This window comes from Bufo bufo, chromosome 8 (genome assembly GCF_905171765.1).
Source record: "Bufo bufo chromosome 8, aBufBuf1.1, whole genome shotgun sequence".
Classification (NCBI taxonomy): Eukaryota; Metazoa; Chordata; class Amphibia; order Anura; family Bufonidae; genus Bufo; species Bufo bufo.
This window is the reverse complement of record NC_053396.1, coordinates 181,092,366-181,112,451: the sequence shown is the minus strand read 5'-3', so window position 1 is coordinate 181,112,451 and position 20,086 is coordinate 181,092,366. Positions and strand designations below refer to the sequence as shown.

Sequence of the window (20,086 nt, the reverse complement as noted above, 5' to 3'; positions counted from 1 at the left end):
CCAAACCTGTTACCTGCCACTAACTCCATTCGACAGAACTGGTTCCGTATGCTAGACGAAACTCCCATCGAGATACTCCTCCTGAAAACCCAATTTAAAAATTAAAAAGTACAAACAGAACACAAATTATTTGCCAAAGCAGGATATCTCTAATTAAATAACTATCAAGAGAGAAAAACATGAAAAAATAAATTTAACGTTAATAGAATCCAGTCAAATTGAGTTTAACTGGAAACCAAAGCATCTCTTACACAATCACATAAAACAGTCACCATGTGAACATTTTCCTTATCAGCCCTAACACCAATTAGAGGCAACGAAGAGTTGCTAGCACATGGCTTCAATCAGACCCCTGCAGGTGCAATTACTTTGGCTTTTTGCCCAAAACCTCATCTGGATCCTGAGAGGAATGCCTTATCCACTATTCAATACATTTGTGAAAATGGATATTTAGATCTGGAAAAATACTACAAGAATCAATCTCACAAAACACAGGAGACCCGAGCTGGCCATAGACATAAAAAAAAATAAAGTGTACTGGATATGGATGGACATTTGTTCCCATGACACCTTTCAAGATCAAGTAAGACTATATCCGTCTTTGAAGTTGGTCTTTGCTGCCCTACACAAAAAAAGTTCACAAAAAAATAAAAAGTAGGCATGCTCCCTATCACGGCTGTTCGTCATCATTTGTGCAGGCCAAGAAAAAGCTAAAAACGACAGATGAAAAGCCAGAAAAAAATCCATCTTGGCCAATCAGATATGTCAGATGTCAGTTTTGGAAATGACCAGTCGTGTAGAAAGTTCACTTGATAGTTGGCCAAAACTGTCAACATCATTGCAGCAGACTTTTATCTTCAGCCTGTGGCCTTGCTTTAAGACACTGCCTCAACATAGTCCATATATAATTGGTTGGCTCTTGGCCAATATGTACATTTCATCTTGATTATTTTAGTCTCATGATTAATTGGGATTATATATATATAATTATTTTATTTTTTTTAAACAATGACTATACTATCTCTTGAGCTCTTATCAAAGATTGTTTTCTTGTGGTGTGGCATGGAAAAGTTCTATGTGATTAAATATAGAAAGCTTAGAAATGGACATGGCTCTGCAGAGAACAATTGGGAGGAACATAAGACTAGTGAACACTACTGAGCCCAACTTGTGTCATTTATTAACTTTGATGGCTGAACATCTGCTTTCACTTCATGTTAATTTATATTTATTCTTGTATTTTAGTGTGGTTCACCTATCCCTGGCCTGAGGACTCAGGATATCTGCTGCCGGGGGTCTGGAGTGGCCTGGGGGATCCACGACTGCACACCCTGCCCTGGGTTCAATGGTGAGCATTTCTTGTTCTTCAAAATACACCTCATATCTATCTATGGATTATCTATTTTTCCTCTCTCCTTGCCTGCCTCCCTACTTCCTTCCTGCCTCCCTCCCTTTTCCTTACTTCATCTCTGCCTCCCTTCTTTTTCTTTCCTTGTCCCTGCCTCCCTCCTTTTTCCTTCCTTCCTCCCTGCCTGTCGCCCTCCTTTTCATTCCTCCCTGTCTGCCTCTATCCTTTTCCTTTCTTCCTCTCTGCCTCCCTCTTTTCCTTCTTTCTTCTCTGTTTGCCTCCGTTCTTTTACTTCCTTCCTCTTTTCCTGCCTCGCTCCTTTTTCCTCCCTCTTTTCCTGCCTTCCTTTTTCCTTCCTTCATCCCTGCCTCCCTTCTTTTTCTTCCTTCTTGCCTCCTTTTCCTTTCTTCCTCTCTGCCTGCCTCCTCCTTTTCTTTCTTTTTTCTCTGTTTGCCTCCGTCCTTTTTCTTCCTTCCTCTCTTTCTGCATCCCTTCTTTTTCCTTCGTCCCTGCCTCCCTTCTTTTCCTTCCTTCTTGCCTCCTTTCCTTCCTACCTACCTGTCTCCATCCTTTTCCTTTCTTCCTTCTTGCCTGTCTCTCTCCTTTTTCTTCCTTCTTTCCTGTTTGCCTCCGTCCTTTTCGTTCCTTCCTCCTTGCATCTCTCCTCTTCCTTCTTTCCTTCCTCTCCACTTCTTCTCTCCTTCCCTCACATTCTGAGAAGTACTGGTCTATGGTTCATCTGTATCTATTTGTCTATGTATGTTTCTGTCTGTCTGTCTACTGTATATTTCATCCCATCTAGTTACCAACACACTAAATAAAATTCCAGCACCAGTAATGGAGTACTATCTTAGACCTATAGGAGACTTGGCTACATGTCTGGGACTACTTAAGCTATTTCCAGTCTCCTGCTTTGACCATGTATTTATGTGATCATTTTCTGTAATTCCTACAGTATATACATTTCACGGGGTAGCCCATTGCCTCTGCAAAGTCCAAGCATGGACGCACATTACAGGACTGAGCTTCTGATGTCACCATGTTTATTTCCACGGCTGCAATGTGATAATTTTAAGGAATAACACAAAATGTGTTCACCAGATGAATGATAGGGACACGTGGACGCGGGACTGAGCGAGAGACAACACTGTAGCACCATCACTCATTACCTCTGGCTAGATGTGGCTCAGCTGGGAGGAAAAAACATGCAGTCAATCCTTCGAGGGGGAGCTAGTATCTTCCAAAAAACACCCACATCATTAAACTGAGAGTCATGCCAAGCACACATCTGTCCCATCTGTCCTTACCCAAGAGCAGAGATGTTGTCCATCTGTGATAGATAAATGCGATTACAAAACAAGAGAGAAATTTTATTGGGTTCACGGGAGTTCTCCTCCTCGTAAGTCCTAACCACCGAGGACAGTGCTCCAATAACTCCCACAAAAGACCCCTGTGTTCTGCTGCAGTTTGGCGAAGCCACCGGCTATTATCCGTCATCTCAGTCACAAATCATCTTACTAATGCATTGTGTTAGTAAAGCTTGGCAAGGAGAGAGGTCTACTGTTTATATGAATTGTAGGAGTTTTATGAATTCCCTTTTATTGTTGAGTTATCCTGTAAATAATTTCACGTCTCCGAAAGTGGTCACGCATCACCAAGTCCATGTGAAAAGTAAATATAATGCTCGGAAAACATAAATTTTAGGTTTAGTGAGATGAGGTGCGTAAATCTATCCAGTCAGGACACCCTCATGCACATTATATAGTCCGCCGGTCCCACTGAAACCTTTGGCGGGTTTGGGCGACTTTCAGCAAATGTGTATGGGAGCCCTTAGCAACCACTTAATGTTTGGTGCAACACATTTAGTAACATAGTAACATAGTTTGTACTGCTAAAAAAATACATCCGTCCATCCGGTTCAGCCTGTTATCCTGCAAGTTGATTCAGAGGAATCATGAGGTAGAAGCCAATTTTTCTCATTTTAGGGGAAAAAAATTCCTTCCCGACTCCAATCAGGCAATCAGAATAACTCCCTGGATCAACGACCCCTCTCTAGTAGCTATAACCTATAATATTATTACACTCCAGAAATACATCCAGGCCCCTCTTGAATTCCTTTATTGTACTCACCATCACCACCTCCTCAGGCAGAGAGTTCCATAGTCTCACTGCTCTTACCGTAAAGAATCCTCTTCTATGTTTGTGTACAAACCTTCTTTCCTCCAGACGCAGAGGATGTCCCCTCGTCACAGTCCTGGGGATAAATAGATGATGGGAGAGATCTCTGTACTGACCCCTGATATATTTATATATAGTTATTAGATCTCCCCTCAGTCGTCTTTTTTCTAAAGTGAATAACCCTAATGTTGATCATCTTTCAGGGTACTGTAGTCCACCCATTCCAGTTATTACTTTAGTTGCCCTCCTCTGAACCCTCTACAGCTCTGCTATGTCTGCCTTGTTCACAATTGATGGCATATATCAGTCACCGATTCGGTCGCAAAGGGGATTTGCGGCCGAATCTGCAACTTTTCCCTGCCCACACCGGGTCTAAATAAGGGGGCGTGGCGTGGAAGGGGGCGGGCCAACCTGCCCATCTCATTTATAATTTTCTATGTCTGTTTTAGGCTACTTTCACGCTTGCAATTTCCCTTTCCGTTATTGAGATCCATCATAAAACGCTTCCGTTTTCTCCCCATTCATTGTCAACGGGGACAAAACTGAACTGAATGAAATAGAATGCACCAGCATGCATTCCGTAACATTTGGTTGCGTCCCCATCGCGGACAGAATAACGCTGCAAGCAGCGATTCTCTGTCGGCGATTGTGTGTCAGGACGGATGCGTTTTCTCGGACACAATAGAAAACGGATCCCTCCCCTATTGTTTTTCAGTGGTGTTCATGATGCATTCGTCATTGCTATTTTAAAGATAATACATCCAGATCCGTTAATAACAGATGTAGACGGTTGTATTATCAGTGACGGAAGCGTTTTTGCTCATTTAGGACGGATCCAGCAAAAACGCTGGTGTGAAAGTAGCCTAATTATCTAAATTTACACCAGCAAGGGAGCTGGCATAGATTTAGGCCAACGCCTCTACATAACCTAGGCACATCATGCGCCAGCGCAAGGGGTATTAAGACAGGCGTCTAAAACGCCGGTCTTAATAAATGACCCCATATGTTCTCATCACGTGCATCTATGCCCCTTTTCCATGTCAGTGTTTCCAAGTGTTTACCATTTAGTATGTACGGGTGACTTGCATTATTCCTTCCCATGTGCATAACCTTACAGCTGTCAGTGTTAAACCCCTTATAACAGCATTAGTGATGTGCTTAAAGGGGTTGTCCGATCCCAAAAGCTAAAATCCTTGAAGGGGTTATCCGATACCTAAAATACTCCCCCTTCCCCAATGCTCGGGCCCCTTGTATGGATTATACTTACTGGCTCCCTGGCATCCGCGTTGCTCCGGACCCCTGCATGGCCGCTGTTGCATCTCCCTGTCGCTCAGATCAAAACATCAATGACAGGGGCAGGCTGCGACAGTGACCAGTCTCAAGGGGGCTCGTCCTCATCGTGGCCTGCTATTGGCTGCTCCCCCCTGTTGCCGGATGTTTTGATCTGAGCAACGGAGAGATGCAGCGGTGGCCGTGCAGAGATCCGGAGCGACTCGGGCGTCAGGGAGCAGATAAGTATAATCCATACAAGGGGCCCGGGCATTAGGGGTGGATATTTTAGATAACAGATAACCCCTTTAAAAAGAACGGAAAGCTCAGTACCAGTGCTGATGGGCTTGTCCCCACTGCTTCTGGTCCCCTGTGGACCAGTAATGTGACATGTGCACCACATGGCCAGTGAATGGCTGCAGCGGTGCATGTGAACACAGATGGGATATCACACTATTTTGGTCCACAGAGAACCAGAAGCAGTGGTACAGGTGAGTGAGGGGTTTTCTTTTTTATGTTATACACATTCCAGGCCTTTAAGGGGTAATCGAGGATTTTAATCCTCAGGACATCAATGTCTGATCAGCGGTAGGTCTGACAGCCCCCCTCCCCAACCAGTGTCTTCAGGGTAGCTCTGTAAGTTCTGGCGCTCTGAAACAGCTACTCAGCGAAGATGCGGGGTGCTGGATCCCCACCAATCAAATATTGATGGTTTAGGCCTCATGCACACGGCCGTTGTTTGGGTCCGCATCCGAGCCGCCGTTTTTGCGGCTCGGATGCGGACCTATTCACTTCAAAGGCCCTGCAAAAAAAATATAGCATGTCCTATTCTTGTCTGTTTTGCGGACAAGAATAGGCATGTCTACAATGGGCCGCCCGTTCCGTAAATTGCGGAAGGCACACGGACGGCTTCCGTATTTTGCGGAGACGCGGTTTGCGGACCGCAAAAAACGGCACGGTCGTGTGCATGTAGCCTTAACCTGATATAAAAATCCTGGACTCACCCTTTAACTGATTTTAACCTGGGGGTCAGACTACCCATTTAAGGCTGTGAAAGTCCCAGCCAAATCTTGTCTTGTAGCCCGTGCCTCAAGCTATCAACACAAAGCATAGGCTACAGTACAAGTAATTATAAAAGCTAAAGACAGGAGGCCACCGAACTACATGCAGTATCTTCTAGGCATCTCTTTCAAAAGCATACTTTACATATATACCCCTAAATCCCCCAGTCCCCAGGTTTTTTTCCCTCTGGCTCAGCTACTATAAGATATACAACTGTCTACTATATGTACTTGTGTTAAGATATTTCTTGGCTGTTCATGACACTCTGCATTTGTAGCGCATAAAAATGTACAGAACAGGATCCATCAACACTCCATAGTGCTGACAGATAGAAAAAAAGCTGAATTGCAAGTATTATTTCTCTGGGGCCAGTCGACTAGAGGAGTATACCTGTTTTTATATTAGATGAGTCGTGGCTGATGTGTTTTATGAAAATATCTTATTGGTAAATCTGGTAATTTATTTTAAAGGGGTGTTCCAGGACTACTATACTGATAGTCTGTCCTACAAATAGGAAATCAGTGTCAGATCGGTGGGGGTCTAACGTCCGGCACCCCTGATCAGTTAATTGAAGGGGCCACTGTGTTGTAGTAGTTGTGCCGGGTACTACAACTCAATCGGCTGATTGGCAGAAGTGCTGGGAGTCGACCCTCACCAAATTGAGGATAGGCCATCATTAAAGTAATCCTGGAAAACCCCTTTAAAGGTGAATGCCGGTTTCCTGTATCAATGTATGTGTTAGGAGAGCTCTGCATGGTCGCCACTGCCCTGCTCTCTCCTGATGGCACGGATACTGTGCTACTCACCATGTTGCTGCCTCCATGCTTTTGCTTTTGTGCTCCGGCCTCTGTCTCCTTAGGACACACTCACCTTCGACCTCTTAAAAGACCATTGCCCGCACTTCCCAATCCTTCCCTAGCCAATGGCTAGGGATCCCTGGGTATTTAAGGCACCCACAGAAAGTGCCTGAGCTTTGGTTCCTTGGTGACCTGCAAAGGTGTTCTGATACTCTTGTGCTATTGTGATTTGCCTGCGTTTGTTCCTGTCTCTGCTCCACCTTGTACCTGCCGTGCCTGTGTGTTCCAGCACTTCCAGTTTCAGTTCTGTCTGTGTTTAGGTTAACCCTGTCCATCTGCCTCGTCTGTGTTCCTGTCGAGTATTCACCCTGCCTGTTTATCCCATTTTTCCCACCATCTACGCTTCAAGTGTGCTGTTTGGATCTCAGAAACCTGCATTCAAGTCTTAGTGACTGTTCAGACTATACCTGCAGTTTTCCTACATTTTTGGTGCTCTCTCTGTATCCTGAGTTTCTGGGGCTCAAAATGAATGGGTCCAGATCTGTTCCGCAAAAAACGGAACAGATCAGGAAAGAAACAACGGACGTGTGAATGGACCCTTAGGGTTTAGCCCAAAGTCAAACCAGGTTGTTGGTACAGTGGGTCCACACTGGCTGATCCGTAACAGTATGCACATTTGCCATTTAAATTATGAAAAAAACCATGGTTATGAAGTGTTTGAAAGCTGTAAAAGCAGCCATAATGCTTCTCATTAACACAGAGGGGTCTGGGCCCCCAGGTGGTAAAAGTTATGGGGCCCTTACAACCCCATGTACTCATTATAATAAACTTATGCTGAATATTTGAAAGTAAATAGATAAGCAGGCACACTCTGATTTGGGTCAGTCTATTAATTTATTTGTATATCTGGTAGTTGTAGAGTATATAATATATTGAAATAATGTTACAATATAATAAAGCAAAGGGTAGAATGTAGTGGAGATGAAGAAGTGTATTTTGCTAAATGTCCTTTTAATAGAAAATAATGATAAAATGTGGGAATAAGTCGGTCACCACTGTATGGTTACCAGCTGGTAATTAAAAGGTTGCGCTAATAGAAAAATAAAAATAATAATAGTGCGCTAGTAGAAAATGATGCGCTAATAAAAAAATGAAAATAAAAATGGTTGTCCTTATTCATGTAGTTTTATATAAAACAGTCTTTTCATAAGATAGTAGCCTCAAGGTGGAGGGTAACTGGAGGGTAAAATAGTGCGCCTTTATCCTTATCTCCCCATATATAGGATAGTCTTATTTGAGGCAATATTCACTGGATAAGAAATAAATAATAAGAGATAAATAATGCGCCTTATGTCTCCTTTTATCTAGTCACCGCTGTTCAATGGCGGGTAAATGATGCGCCTTGTAGGTATATGTAGCTGTCAGTCGATTTTCATAAAGCAGCGTGCATGTACATTGTAATTTATATATAGCAATATATATCGTTGTACTTCTTGTGCTGGGCTGTGGGAAGAAGGGATGCTCTGTGCCTGAGTGCGGCGTCCCGCACTGTCTCTGGCTACAGAGGTCAATTACCCTTCACCCGGCGCTGCTGTATTCGGTCCTCTGGCGGTGATCGGCTCTCCCTGGGCGGCTATCTCGAATCCAGTTTAAGAGTCGGCGGCGTGTCTCATGTTGCCAAGGACACCGGAGGGCGTGGTTCGCGCGTCTGGAGGGTGACGTAAGCTGTCACGTGATCGCGGTTTTCTCCCGGCTTGTTCTGAATGGTCCTGGCCTGTTCTGAATGGTCCTCTTGCTCTGTTTCGAGTAATGGGTATTCTGACAATCCTCTGCTCCTTAAACGCTTTTCGGGAGTCTCTCCCTTCATCAGCACTTACCACTTACTGATGAAGGGAGAGACTCCCGAAACGCGTTTAAGGAGCAGAGGATTGTCAGAATACCCATTACTCGTCACATATCTTACATGTTCCTTGTGTCTCCACAGGAGAGGGTACATCAGGAAGCCTTTTGCAATCACCTTGTCCTAAAGGTTTTGAAAGAATCAATGGAACATGTACAGGTAAGTGATGGCAGAATCAGTCTGAGGGTCATTTGGCCCCTCTCTTCTACATGCAATAGGAAAAGAAGGGTCAACCTTTGCTGGGCCCACCTCTCCTGTGAAGTGGGAAGCAGTCCCCTCTATTTTCTTTGGACTTATACCTTATTATTTTGCAGACATAGACGAGTGTAAGGATCCGTCATTGTGTCAGAATGGTGACTGCACCAACACTAGAGGGAGCTTTGCCTGTGTGTGCAAAGAAGGCTACCTTCTGGACTCCTCAAGGAGCAGCTGTATATGTGAGTCCGCCTTTTCTGACCTAATATATCGCCCTTTTGCTGTATGCATTTTTAACATTAAAGGGGTTCACAGAATTAAATATTGATATCCAAAAGTTGGGTCATCAATATCTGATCGGTGTGGCCTCCTCATAGTATACCAATCACAGTACATTGTATGGCAACCATGTTTGGTACTGCAGTTCAATTTAATTCACTAAAATAGGACTGAGCTGCACAAAGGCCATGTGACATGGCTCAGAGGCCGAGGAACCGGCTGCAGCGCTCATCCGAGCATTGTGGCCTCTTCAAACAGCTGATAGGTGGGGGTCCAACTCCTGGCAACCCCTCCAATCAGATGCTGATTACCTATTATCCTTAGGATAGATCATCAATATTTAGGCCTCAGACAACCACTTTAATAGTGGTACTAACTGGACACTGCAGTAGTGGGTAGAATATTTGGGTCAGGTTTCCAGAATCGACTGGGCCCCATGCGCAGCTGCCCTCAATTCATTTCTTTGGGAGTGCTGAAAACAGCCAAGCTCTGGCTTGGCTATTTCCAGTAGTTCTATAGGAGTCAATGGAGTGGTGGCTGCGCTTGTGTGGCGCGCTCTTCATTAATTTGTATGGGACTTCTGAAAATAATTGAGCATGCTGCTTGGCTATTATTGGTGCTCATATAGAAATGAATGGAGGACGACCGACCCTTCCAGGTGTGCTCTCGTTCTCTTTGGTAGCTTCATTCTAGGGACGGGACCCGCACCTACCTGACATTGGGGGCATATCCTAGCGATATGCCACCAATGTTCCAGGTGAGACCCCTTTAAGTTGCAGAGGGGACCCACCAGGTGATCTTTATTCTGATAAACATGTGATGTCCGTGTCTTGTAAAGTCTCTATATGTGACTAGTCGTGGCTTTCTCCTCAGCTCACCACGTGATCTCGGAAGCCAAAGGTCCCTGTTTCAGGATCTTGCGGGATGGTGGTTGCTCCCTTCCTATCCTTAGGAATATCACTAAACAGATTTGTTGTTGCAGTCGTGTAGGAAAAGCTTGGGGCAAAGGTTGTGAGAGTTGTCCTCCCTTTGGCTCAGGTAGGAGGCCATCAAAGAAGTCTACAGTTCTTCTCCAACTGTGAACCCTTTTTCTAATAGTTGATATAATTCTATTATTTTATGTTGTAGAGGGATTTAAAGAGACATGCCCTGCTGGTCCAGGTTACCATTACTCAGCCTCAGACTTGAAAATTAACCATCGCTATGTTGGTCACGATCAGACTAGAGTTCCTGTAGCGCGTCAGCCTGGATCCAGACTACTGACCCCAACCACTGCTGTACCACCACAGAAGCCTGTCACAAGTAAGCTGTTGTCAGTTGTCACCTCTAAGGCATTTAAAGTGAATATGCCCCATCATGGACATGTGCATCTTCTGAGATGTCATAGCAACATGTCAGGATCTAGCACTGGTGGAGGAACAGGATGCTAGGACCTCTACAGTTGTTAAAATATTCCCTATTAACCATTTTGCAGTGAATGTTATTTCGGGGGCCATATATCTCTGCTTAGCACATGAGCAGTGGGTGGGGTTGCACTATCCATGAGGCAAGATGAGCCTGTAAGGCAACATCCTTCCCTAACTGTAGTGGAACAGCATTTTGGTAATTATATAATCCATTTCTGCAGCTTTCCTTTTCCAGTTTGGTTAGTGGACATGCACCCTTTCTAGAAGGCTAGAAGCACCCTTGGCAGTGGTGTTAGTGGTGTAGCAATTAGTGATGAGTGGCAGGGGCAATATTCGAATTCGCAATATTTCACAAATATTTTGTAGAATATTCATCATATATTCGCGAATTCGAGATTATATTCTTGAATGCGAAAATCGGCAATCTATTATTTGCGTAATGCGCACAAAATATCGGCATGGGGTAGGCAACTTTTCTATTGATTGCTAAGCTGTGACAAAGCCATCTCATTGGCCCACAAGCTAAAAGAAGGGAGGCATGATCACCTGATGTGTACTGTGTTAAAAAAAAACAAAAAAAATAATATTCGTCATTACGAATATATAGCACTATATTCTAAATATTCGCAAATTCTCGAAGTGCCGATATTCGCGATAAAAATTAGCTTTTCGAATATTCACGCTCAACACTAGTAGCAATAAGTATTGATGCGATTACAATTGGAACTGTGCATTTATGCCCACCATCCTCCTCTATCACATACTAGAACAACAGCATTGTAGTACAGAGGCATAATGACTCATGGGGGCAAATGTATTTATATTTTACACCAAAAAAGTGGAATAAAAAAGTAATAGTGCAAATATGAAGTGCACTATAATTTGGGAATCTTTACACTTCTCAAAGTTTAATGGGAAGACCATGGCTTTGCACAGCTTGACATTTACTATAATGTTCGCCAGAAACAGCTGTAAAGCTCATAGCTTCATAGAGTTCAGTTCATGGTACATGGACTGCCAGAAGATGTGGCAAATGTATTAACAGGCCTTTGCTGTCAATGTGTACGGAGGTGTCTCAAAGGGAACCTGTCATCGACTTTATGCTAACCTCACTGAGGGCAGCATAAATTAGTGACAGAAATGCTGATGTCAGCGGTGTGTCACTCATGAGCCAAAAGTAAGTGGTTGCCGAGAACCAGCATCATAAATATTGCAGCCCAGGCCTTGAAAAGAGTCAAATCTACCTGAGAAGAGTCCTGGTTATTCATAATCTCCTGCTCTCCCCTCCTATCTGCTGATGATTGGCAGTTCTCTCCTAAAGAGAAAGAGAGAAAACTAGGTAGAAGACTGTCAGCCATCAGCAGGAGAGCAGGACTTCATGAATAACCAGGACTCTTCTCAGGTGGCCGGGACTCTTTTCCAGGCCCAGTCTGCAATGATTGTGATGTTGGTTCTCGGCAACCACTTACTTTTAACTTAAAAATAACAGACCGCTGCAATCATCTCACCTGTCTCTACTTTAGAGCAATACAGGTAAATTGCGCTGAGAAGCGATGTTAATTATGCTGAGAAGCAGTTAGATAAAAGCATAGTATTGAGGATGTGCGATCCAGTCCTTTTTCTTGTATTTTTACATGTTTTGTAGAGTCTAAGCTCTTTTCCCTCCTGGTATCAGCACTCATCCCACTTCGGCCCAGGTGCTTTTAATTAGCAGGAGTCTACATAAGGGTATAAATTCCTACCTCTCAGTTGGAGTTCCTGATAGTATGTGATAGGGTGAGTTCCACGCCTGTTCACATGGTGCAGTACTGCACGGCGGCCATTGATGCTTTGGTGCTGTCCTGGTGGGTTGGCGGGGCCCAGTGCCAGGGTGGCTTTGTTGGACAGCGGGGGGCTCTGTTTGACTGCTGGGTCCCGCTGCCTCCTGGGGTGGCGCTGCGGCATCGGCGGTCGCCGTGCAGTGCTGCGCCAAATTTAGAATAGGGTCCCATTCAGGGAGGCAACCTTGTCGCAGTGAGTGGGCCTATGCTTTTTGATCAAATTGTATACTAATGCCTCATGTCTAGCATGCAGCAAAGGGGTAGGTATATGATAAATTGCGCTGAGAAGCGATGTTTAGATAAAAGTATAGTATTGAGGATGTGCGATCCAGTCCTTTTTCTTGTATCTTTACATGTTTAGAGCAATACAGGGATGAACAGCACTCCTTGGCATCAATGTAGTGGGTGCATGTCTCCAGGGGGTGGTAAAAAGCCCCCAATCCAGCGTACATATAGTTTACAAAAAATGAAAAAATTAAAAATAAATAAGAAAACAAAACATGCTTGTCGAAGGCTATCTAAAAGCCGAAACGTTGCATCCAGATTAAATTCCATTACTTTAGACGTGCTGTCTCTAGTTTTTCTGTCATTAGTATGGGCAGCATAAAGTTGATGACAGGTTCCCTTTAAAACTCCCCATGGCAGATGTGAGTGGAAGGAAGGATCAGGTATGTTTGATGTGTTGGGTATGTTGGATATAAGGCCCCCCCAGAGGGGTCTAGCCACGGCTACCTCCCCTCTCCCTAGAGCGAACATGCACAAGCCAAGGGAGTTTGAAGAAACAGGTATCAGCTAAAGTGTATGGCCACCTTTAGACTATGGCAATTGTGGAAAATGGCTGATGAGAGTACATGCTATTAGACAAGCTAACTCTTAGCTTTTTTGCATCTTTAGGTCGTCTCATTGTGGAGGACAGAAGACCAGATGATCAGAGCAGGGCACGTGCTCCGCCACAGAGCCCAGATAGGACACGGCTACAAACCGACAGGTCACCTTATATTATACAAAGAATTCTGCCCACCCGGTCACCATCACAGGTGGAACGTATAGAGCCTGAAGTGGAGTCTCCCCCTCAGGGTAATATATTGCTGCAATATGTGGAGAAATCTCGTTTTTATAACCATGGCATTAGAGCTGGAGTCCATGGATGAAGCACAATTTGGTACTCACCTGACATTTACTGACGTACAGGATGCATAGTATAAGGTGGTCCTATTTCTATGGCGCCACCGGTAATAGCCGAGCGCTGGCTTGGCCATTTCCATCAGACTTATAGAAAGGAATGGGAGCGGTGGCCTTGCGAGCGCGGTGCGCTCCCATTGACTTCTATGAAGAGAGTGCTTGGTGGTCACCTCCATCTACTGCCTTCCCCGCTCTGTTCTTGATGGGACCCGCATCTATCAGACAATGGGGACATATCCTAGTGATATGCCCCCATTGTCTCAGATGAGAATACCCCTTTAAAGTTTTTTTTCTAGATTCTAGAAAATTACAGGAACCCTTTTACTGGATAGAAAATACAAATAGTTCAGGTATAGTCGACATGACAGCTTCTATTGATAAGTTCCTATCTTTTTCTCTTGCAGAAGCCAACTTGTGTGAGCGGAATCCACAGATCTGTGGTCCTGGACGTTGTCAGCCGCGTCCCGGTAGTTACACCTGTGTGTGCAACAATGGCTACTGGTTGAGCACACAAGGCACCCATTGTATTGGTAAGATATTCATTATTTCTTCTAACTACAGTATAAGATCCCTATGTGGCTGCCTTTAAGTTCTGGATTTTTTAAATTGTATTCTTTATTAGTCCATTATTGAATATTAAAAAATACAATATGACAGATATGATTTCATACAATCCAGTAAAAAAAAACTTCAGCAATCATATCTACATGTCAGATACCAATTAATAAAAAAAATTCCCTTCCCCCAACTCATTCATACTGGAGACACAAAACAAAAAAAAAATCTAATATAAAATTATAAATCTTCCCCTAACCTTTCATTTCTGCTTTCTCTTCCTCACTCATCTTCTCTTTCACCCATTACCTCCATTGTAAGTAAAAAATTTTGTCTCTCTTATCCGTCATTGAGGCAATTTTGCGGGTCAATTCGTTTCAATGGGGCTGCATAAGATGCGGACAGCACACCATATGCTGTCCGCATCCGTAGTTCCATTCCGTGGCCCCGCCAAAAAAAAAGAGCATCTCCTATTCTTCTCTGTGGATGAGAAATAGGGACTTCTATCATAGGGCTGGCCATGTGGAACACACACGACCAGTATCTGTGTTTTGCAGACCCGCAATTCGCGGACAGCAAAACACATACAGTCGTTTGAATGTAGCCTACATCTGAGGCAGAGAGATGCACCACCCCTTAGTGCATGGAAGCCCTCATTTGCATAAAGGCGACAAACAATTTTCTCAAGACAGGTGTCATTTTAATCAGCAGGATCAACCCTACCAGGCAGTATGCCTGATTTTGTAGGGTTGACCCTGCTGACAGGTACTCACGAACAACAGGTCCAAAACCGCATATAAACATAGTTAAAATTCACGTGGCACCAAACACCAACAGAAGTCGAGTTTTGCCATCAGCTGGATTCTTCTGGGGCATAGCCGGTGGAAGGCGAAACTTGAGTCAGGAAATTCGGAATGTGGGAATTTGAAGCTCTATAAGTATTAGGCCTCATGCACACGGCCGTTGATCGGCTGTTTGAGCATTGGGGACCCCAATGCACGGGCAACATACGTGTGGATTCTGCAGACGGATCCAAACCCATTCAACTTAACTGGGTCCGTGGTCCGTCCGCACTGCAAAAATGCAGTGCATCCTTGATGCTTCTGTGGGGTTTCCGTGCCTCCGTTCCACACCGAACCCTCCAGATTGCGTACCGGTGCCCTCATATTGTGGACGCGCTGTTCGCGGTCCTCAATACGGGCATGGTCGGGCAGCGGCTGTGTGCATGAGGCCTTAATATATTTGAACTGACAAAGAAAATTGGTCGCTTTTCGCGTTATTACTGCACCTAGCACTAGTCTGATCTTTTGTGTGTCGGGAACACTGTTTTTTTAATATATCTATATAACGGACTCCATATATAAATCAAAATACCAGTTTCTTCTTTGTTAAACCGGCAAAACTTTATTAAGTGCTGTAATTGTTTAAAGGGTTTGATTTAGGCCTCATGCACATGGCCGTTGCCCGGCCGTGGCAAAAATGCGGCCTGCAAACAGCGGGAACGCAATATGCGGGCACCGGCCGTGTGCTCCCCGCATCACAGATACGGACCCATTCACTTGAATGGGTCCGCTATCCGGAGCTGCAGTGTGGAACGTGTGCTTCCGTGGTGTTTGTCCGTGCCTCTGCACCGCGAAAAAATGGAACATGTTCTATTTTTTTGCGGTGTGAACGGATCACGGACCCATTCAAGTTGAATGGGTCTCGATCCGTCCCGACCGCCACACGGACACTGCCCGTGCATTGGGGACCGCAAATTGCGGTCCTCAATGCACGGAACGGCCGCACAACGGCCGTGTGCATGAGGCCTAATAAAGACACTTTTTCAATTAAAGCCAGCCTGATGGTCAGCTGATACCACTGGGGAAAGTTGCATCTGGCCATGTATTTTCCCTATAGCGGCAGCTACAGGATAAATGTAGTATTACATAATAGCTATTCAAATGAATGGCTGACCATGTAATGCCTGGGCGGGCCGAGTCTACCAGAACAGACACTCTTTATTAAATACCCTAACCCATGTGCCCTAACAAGGCCTACAGAAAGGGATTTGAGGAAAAATGGAGTAATGGAACAACTTGGTAATTATACTTGAATTGATTTTAAATAGATCCAAAGAAACACCGCTGGAGCAATATTTTGGATACAAGAGAGCCTTTGTCAGGCACACGAGCATGTGAAGAATCAACACAGGCCCTGATCCAAGTTCAAAAAAAGGAACAAGATTAGAGCATGGATAACTTCTTGCCTGTATTCTTTCCATACACAGGGAAAAACCTACACATGTTCTTTTCTCATTCCTTTCATTGACTGGTCTGTGCTGATATGCCTGATGAAGGGTTTACTGTACCTGAAATGTTGTTGTTCTATTTAATTTGCACCCGCGTTCTTTCTTTGGATCTGAATAAAATCATATAAAGCGAATCTGTCAGCTCTAAACCCCCCCCCCCCCCAAACTAGAGTAAGCTGTGTATAGTGTAAGTCGTGTGGAGTCCAATTATTTTATATTTTATCTTTATACTTATTTGTATTCCGATGCTGTGCTCCAACAAATCAACAGAAAAACCAACTGAGGACTCCTCTTTGAGTCCTCTCCATTATGTTTGTGAGCGCAGGAGTTTGTTGGAGCACAGAGTTCAAATGCAAAGGAACGTGAAGGTAAAAATAAAATAATCTGACTCACCGCTTACTCTAGTTTGGGGGTGTTTTAGACATGACAGATTCCCTTTAACCACTTCCCATCTGGGCCCTTTGCCCCCTTCCTGACCAGGCCTAATTTTGCAAAACTGACATATCTCACTTTATGTGGTAATAACTTTGGAACGCCTTTATTTATCCAAGTCATTCAGAGATTGTTTTCTCGTGACACATTGTACTTCATGATAGTCATAAATTTGAGTCAAAATATTTCACCTTTATTTATAAAAAAATCCCAAATTTACCCACAAATTTGAAAAATTCGCAATTTTCTAAATTTCAATTTCTCTGCTTTTAAAACAGAAAGTGATACCTCATAAAATATTTATTACTTAACATTCCCCATATATCTACTTTATGTTGGCATCATTTTGGAAATGTCATTTTATTTTTTTAGGACGTTAGAAGGCTTAGAAGTTTAGAAGCAATTCTTCAAATTTTTAAGAAAATTGCCAAAACCCACTTTATAAGGACCAGTTCAGGTCTGAAGTCACTTTGTGGGGCCTACATAGTGGATACCCCCATAAATGACCCCATTGTAGAAACTACACCCCTCAAGGTATTCAAAACCGATTTTACAAACTTTGTTAACCCTTTATGCGTTCCACAAGAATTAAAGGAAAATGGAGATCAAATTTTTAAATTTCACTTTTTTGGCAGATTTTCCATTTTAGTCCAATTTTTTCTTTAACACATCGATGGTTAACAGCCAAACAAAACTCAATATTTATTACCCAGATTCTGCGGTTTACAGAAACACCCCACATGTGGTCATAAACTGCTGTATGGGCACATGGAAGGGCGCAGAAGAAAAGGAACTCCACATGGTTTTTAGATGCCATGTCCCATTTGAAGCCCCCTGATGCACCCTTACAGTAGAAACTCCCAAGAAGTGACCCCATTTTGGAAACTAGGGGATAAGGTGCCAGTTTTATTAGTACTATTTTTGGGTACATATGATTTTTTGATCATTCATTATAACACTTTATGGGGCAAGGTGACCAAAAAATTGGTTGTTTTAGCACAGTTTCTATTTATTTATTTTTACAGCGTTCACCTGAGGGGTTCAGTCAAGTGACATTTTTATAGAGCAGATTGTTACGGACGTGGCGATACCTAATATGTATACTTTTTCTCATTTATTAAAGTTTTACACAATAATAGCATTTTTGAAACAAAAAAATTATGTTTTAATGTGTCCATGTTCTGAGAGCTATAGTTTTTTTATTTTTTGAGAGAATTTCTTATGTAGGGGCTCATTTTTTGCGGGATGAGGTGACGGTTTTATTGGTACCATTTTGTGGGACATACGCGTTTTTGATCACTTGGTGTTGCACCTTTTGTGATGCAAGGTGACAAAAATTGCTTGTTTTGACACAGTTTTTTTTTTGTTTTCTTTTTACGGTGTTCACCCGAGGGGTTAGGTCATGTGATATTTTTATAGAGCTGGTTTTTACGGACGCGGCAATACCAAATATGTCTATTTTATTTTATTTTTTCTATTTTTTAACATTTTTTTTTATTCCTTACTTGGGAACTTTTTTTTTTTTTTACAAGTGAAATTTTTTTTTATTTAATTTTTTCAACCCTCTATTTTTTTTAATTTTATTTTACACTTTTCGTCCCCCATAAGGTCATACAAGACCTCTGGGGGACATTTGCTTCACTTTTTCTTTTTTTTTTTCACTGTTGATTTCTCCTGTAACTGGGGCTGACATAGTAGCCCCAGTTACAGGACAAATGCACCCCTAGAGAGGCTGTACAGCAGCAATCCAGCGCTGTACAGCCTCAGAGCAGGGCTGATCGAGGTCTCTGAGAGACCTCACACAGCCCCTGCACTCTCCGGTCCCGGCGCTCAGTGAGCGCTGTGTCTGCAGCGATCTAGAAGGCAGGGACACCTGTGCACTGTCCCTGCCTTATCTCTGGGTTGCCCTGCTGTCACTGACAGCGGGCAACCTGATCAGCAGCTGCACGATTAGCGTGCAGCTGCTATTTCTGAAAGGACGTTTTAAAACGTGCTTTCAGAAATAGAGGTCCACCCATAGGACGTTTATATCCTATGGGCGGACGGCAGCTGGTTAAAGCATATGGTGTGCTGTTCCATTACTCCATATTGCTATAAACTCTTTGACAAAAAAATACTGCACCAAGGGGTTGTTGGAAATGAAAGAACCTTTCTGTGTGTGAATCTTATGTTGATAAGTTTATTGGGGGAAACTGTACAACTGAAAAGAGGCTGTAGGACGTTTTTGAGCTGCCTCTAGCCTGGATACAAGATGAGATACGGCCTCTAGCCTGGATACAAGATGAGATGCGGCCTCTGGCCTGGATACAAGATTATATGAGGCCTCTAGCCTGTATACAAGATGAGATACAACCTCTAGCCTGGATACAAGATGAGATACGGCCTCTAGCCTGGATACAAGATGAGATACGGCCTCTAGCCTGGATACAAGATGAGATGCGGCCTCTAGCCTGGATACGAGATGAGATGCGGCCTCTAGTCTCGATACAAGGTGAGATATGGCCTCTAGCCTGGATATAAGATGAGATAGGGCCTCAAGCATGGATACAAGATGAGATACGACCTCTAGCCTGGATACAAGATGAGATACAGCCTCTAGCCTGGATACAAGATGAGATGCGGCCTCTTGTCTGGATACAAGATGAGATGCGGCCTCTAGTCTGGATACAAGATGAGATAGGGCCTCTAGCCTGGATACAAGATGAGATGCAGCCTCTAGTCTGGATACAAGATGAGATACGGCCTCTAGTCTGGATACAAGATGAGATACGGCCTCTAGCCTGGATACAAGATGAAATACGCCCAGGGACAGACTGGGAACTTGAATTGGCCCTGGAAATAAAGTCGGCTCCAAATTAATGGAAGGCAGGGCCAACACAAGTAGGCAGAGCCAGCAATACCATATTGTGGCACATTATACCACCCCAGCAGAACCATATACCATAGTCCATGACAAAATACATCCCCAAAAATGTCCACTGGCTAGCCGTGAAGAGGGCTCAGGTGGCCCCTTGGGCATTGGCCCACCGGGAGATTTCCCTGTAAGGTCTATGGCCCCTGGATACGCCTCAAGTCTGGTTATATGATGAGATATGGCCTCTAGCCTGGATACAAGGTGAGATACAGCCACTAGCCTGGATACAAGATGAGATACGCCCTCTAGCATGGATACAAGATGAGATACGCCCTCTAGCTTGAATACAAGATGAAATACAGAGTCTAGTAAGGATATAAGATGAGATACGGCCTCTAACATGAATACAAAATGAGATAAGCCCTCTAGCATCGATACAAGATGAGATACGGCCTCTAGCCATGATACATGATGAGAAACGATCTTTAGCATGGATACAAGATGCGATACGGTGGGCAT

At 43.8% G+C, this 20,086-nt stretch overlaps 1 protein-coding gene across 2 annotated transcripts in view; it reads left to right on the top strand.

Annotated features, from left to right (window-relative positions):
* The window catches only part of LTBP4 (latent transforming growth factor beta binding protein 4), a 98,486-nt gene that overhangs the window by 46,256 nt on the left and 32,144 nt on the right, over positions 1-20,086 (top strand). For both annotated transcript variants that reach the window (XM_040442020.1, XM_040442021.1), the window contains exons 4-10: positions 1,246-1,348; positions 8,639-8,713; positions 8,869-8,991; positions 9,902-10,066; positions 10,157-10,330; positions 13,149-13,331; positions 13,841-13,966. In XM_040442020.1, coding sequence (XP_040297954.1) covers positions 1,246-1,348; positions 8,639-8,713; positions 8,869-8,991; positions 9,902-10,066; positions 10,157-10,330; positions 13,149-13,331; positions 13,841-13,966 — 949 coding nt within the window. The remainder of the gene's footprint in view (positions 1-1,245; positions 1,349-8,638; positions 8,714-8,868; positions 8,992-9,901; positions 10,067-10,156; positions 10,331-13,148; positions 13,332-13,840; positions 13,967-20,086) is intronic.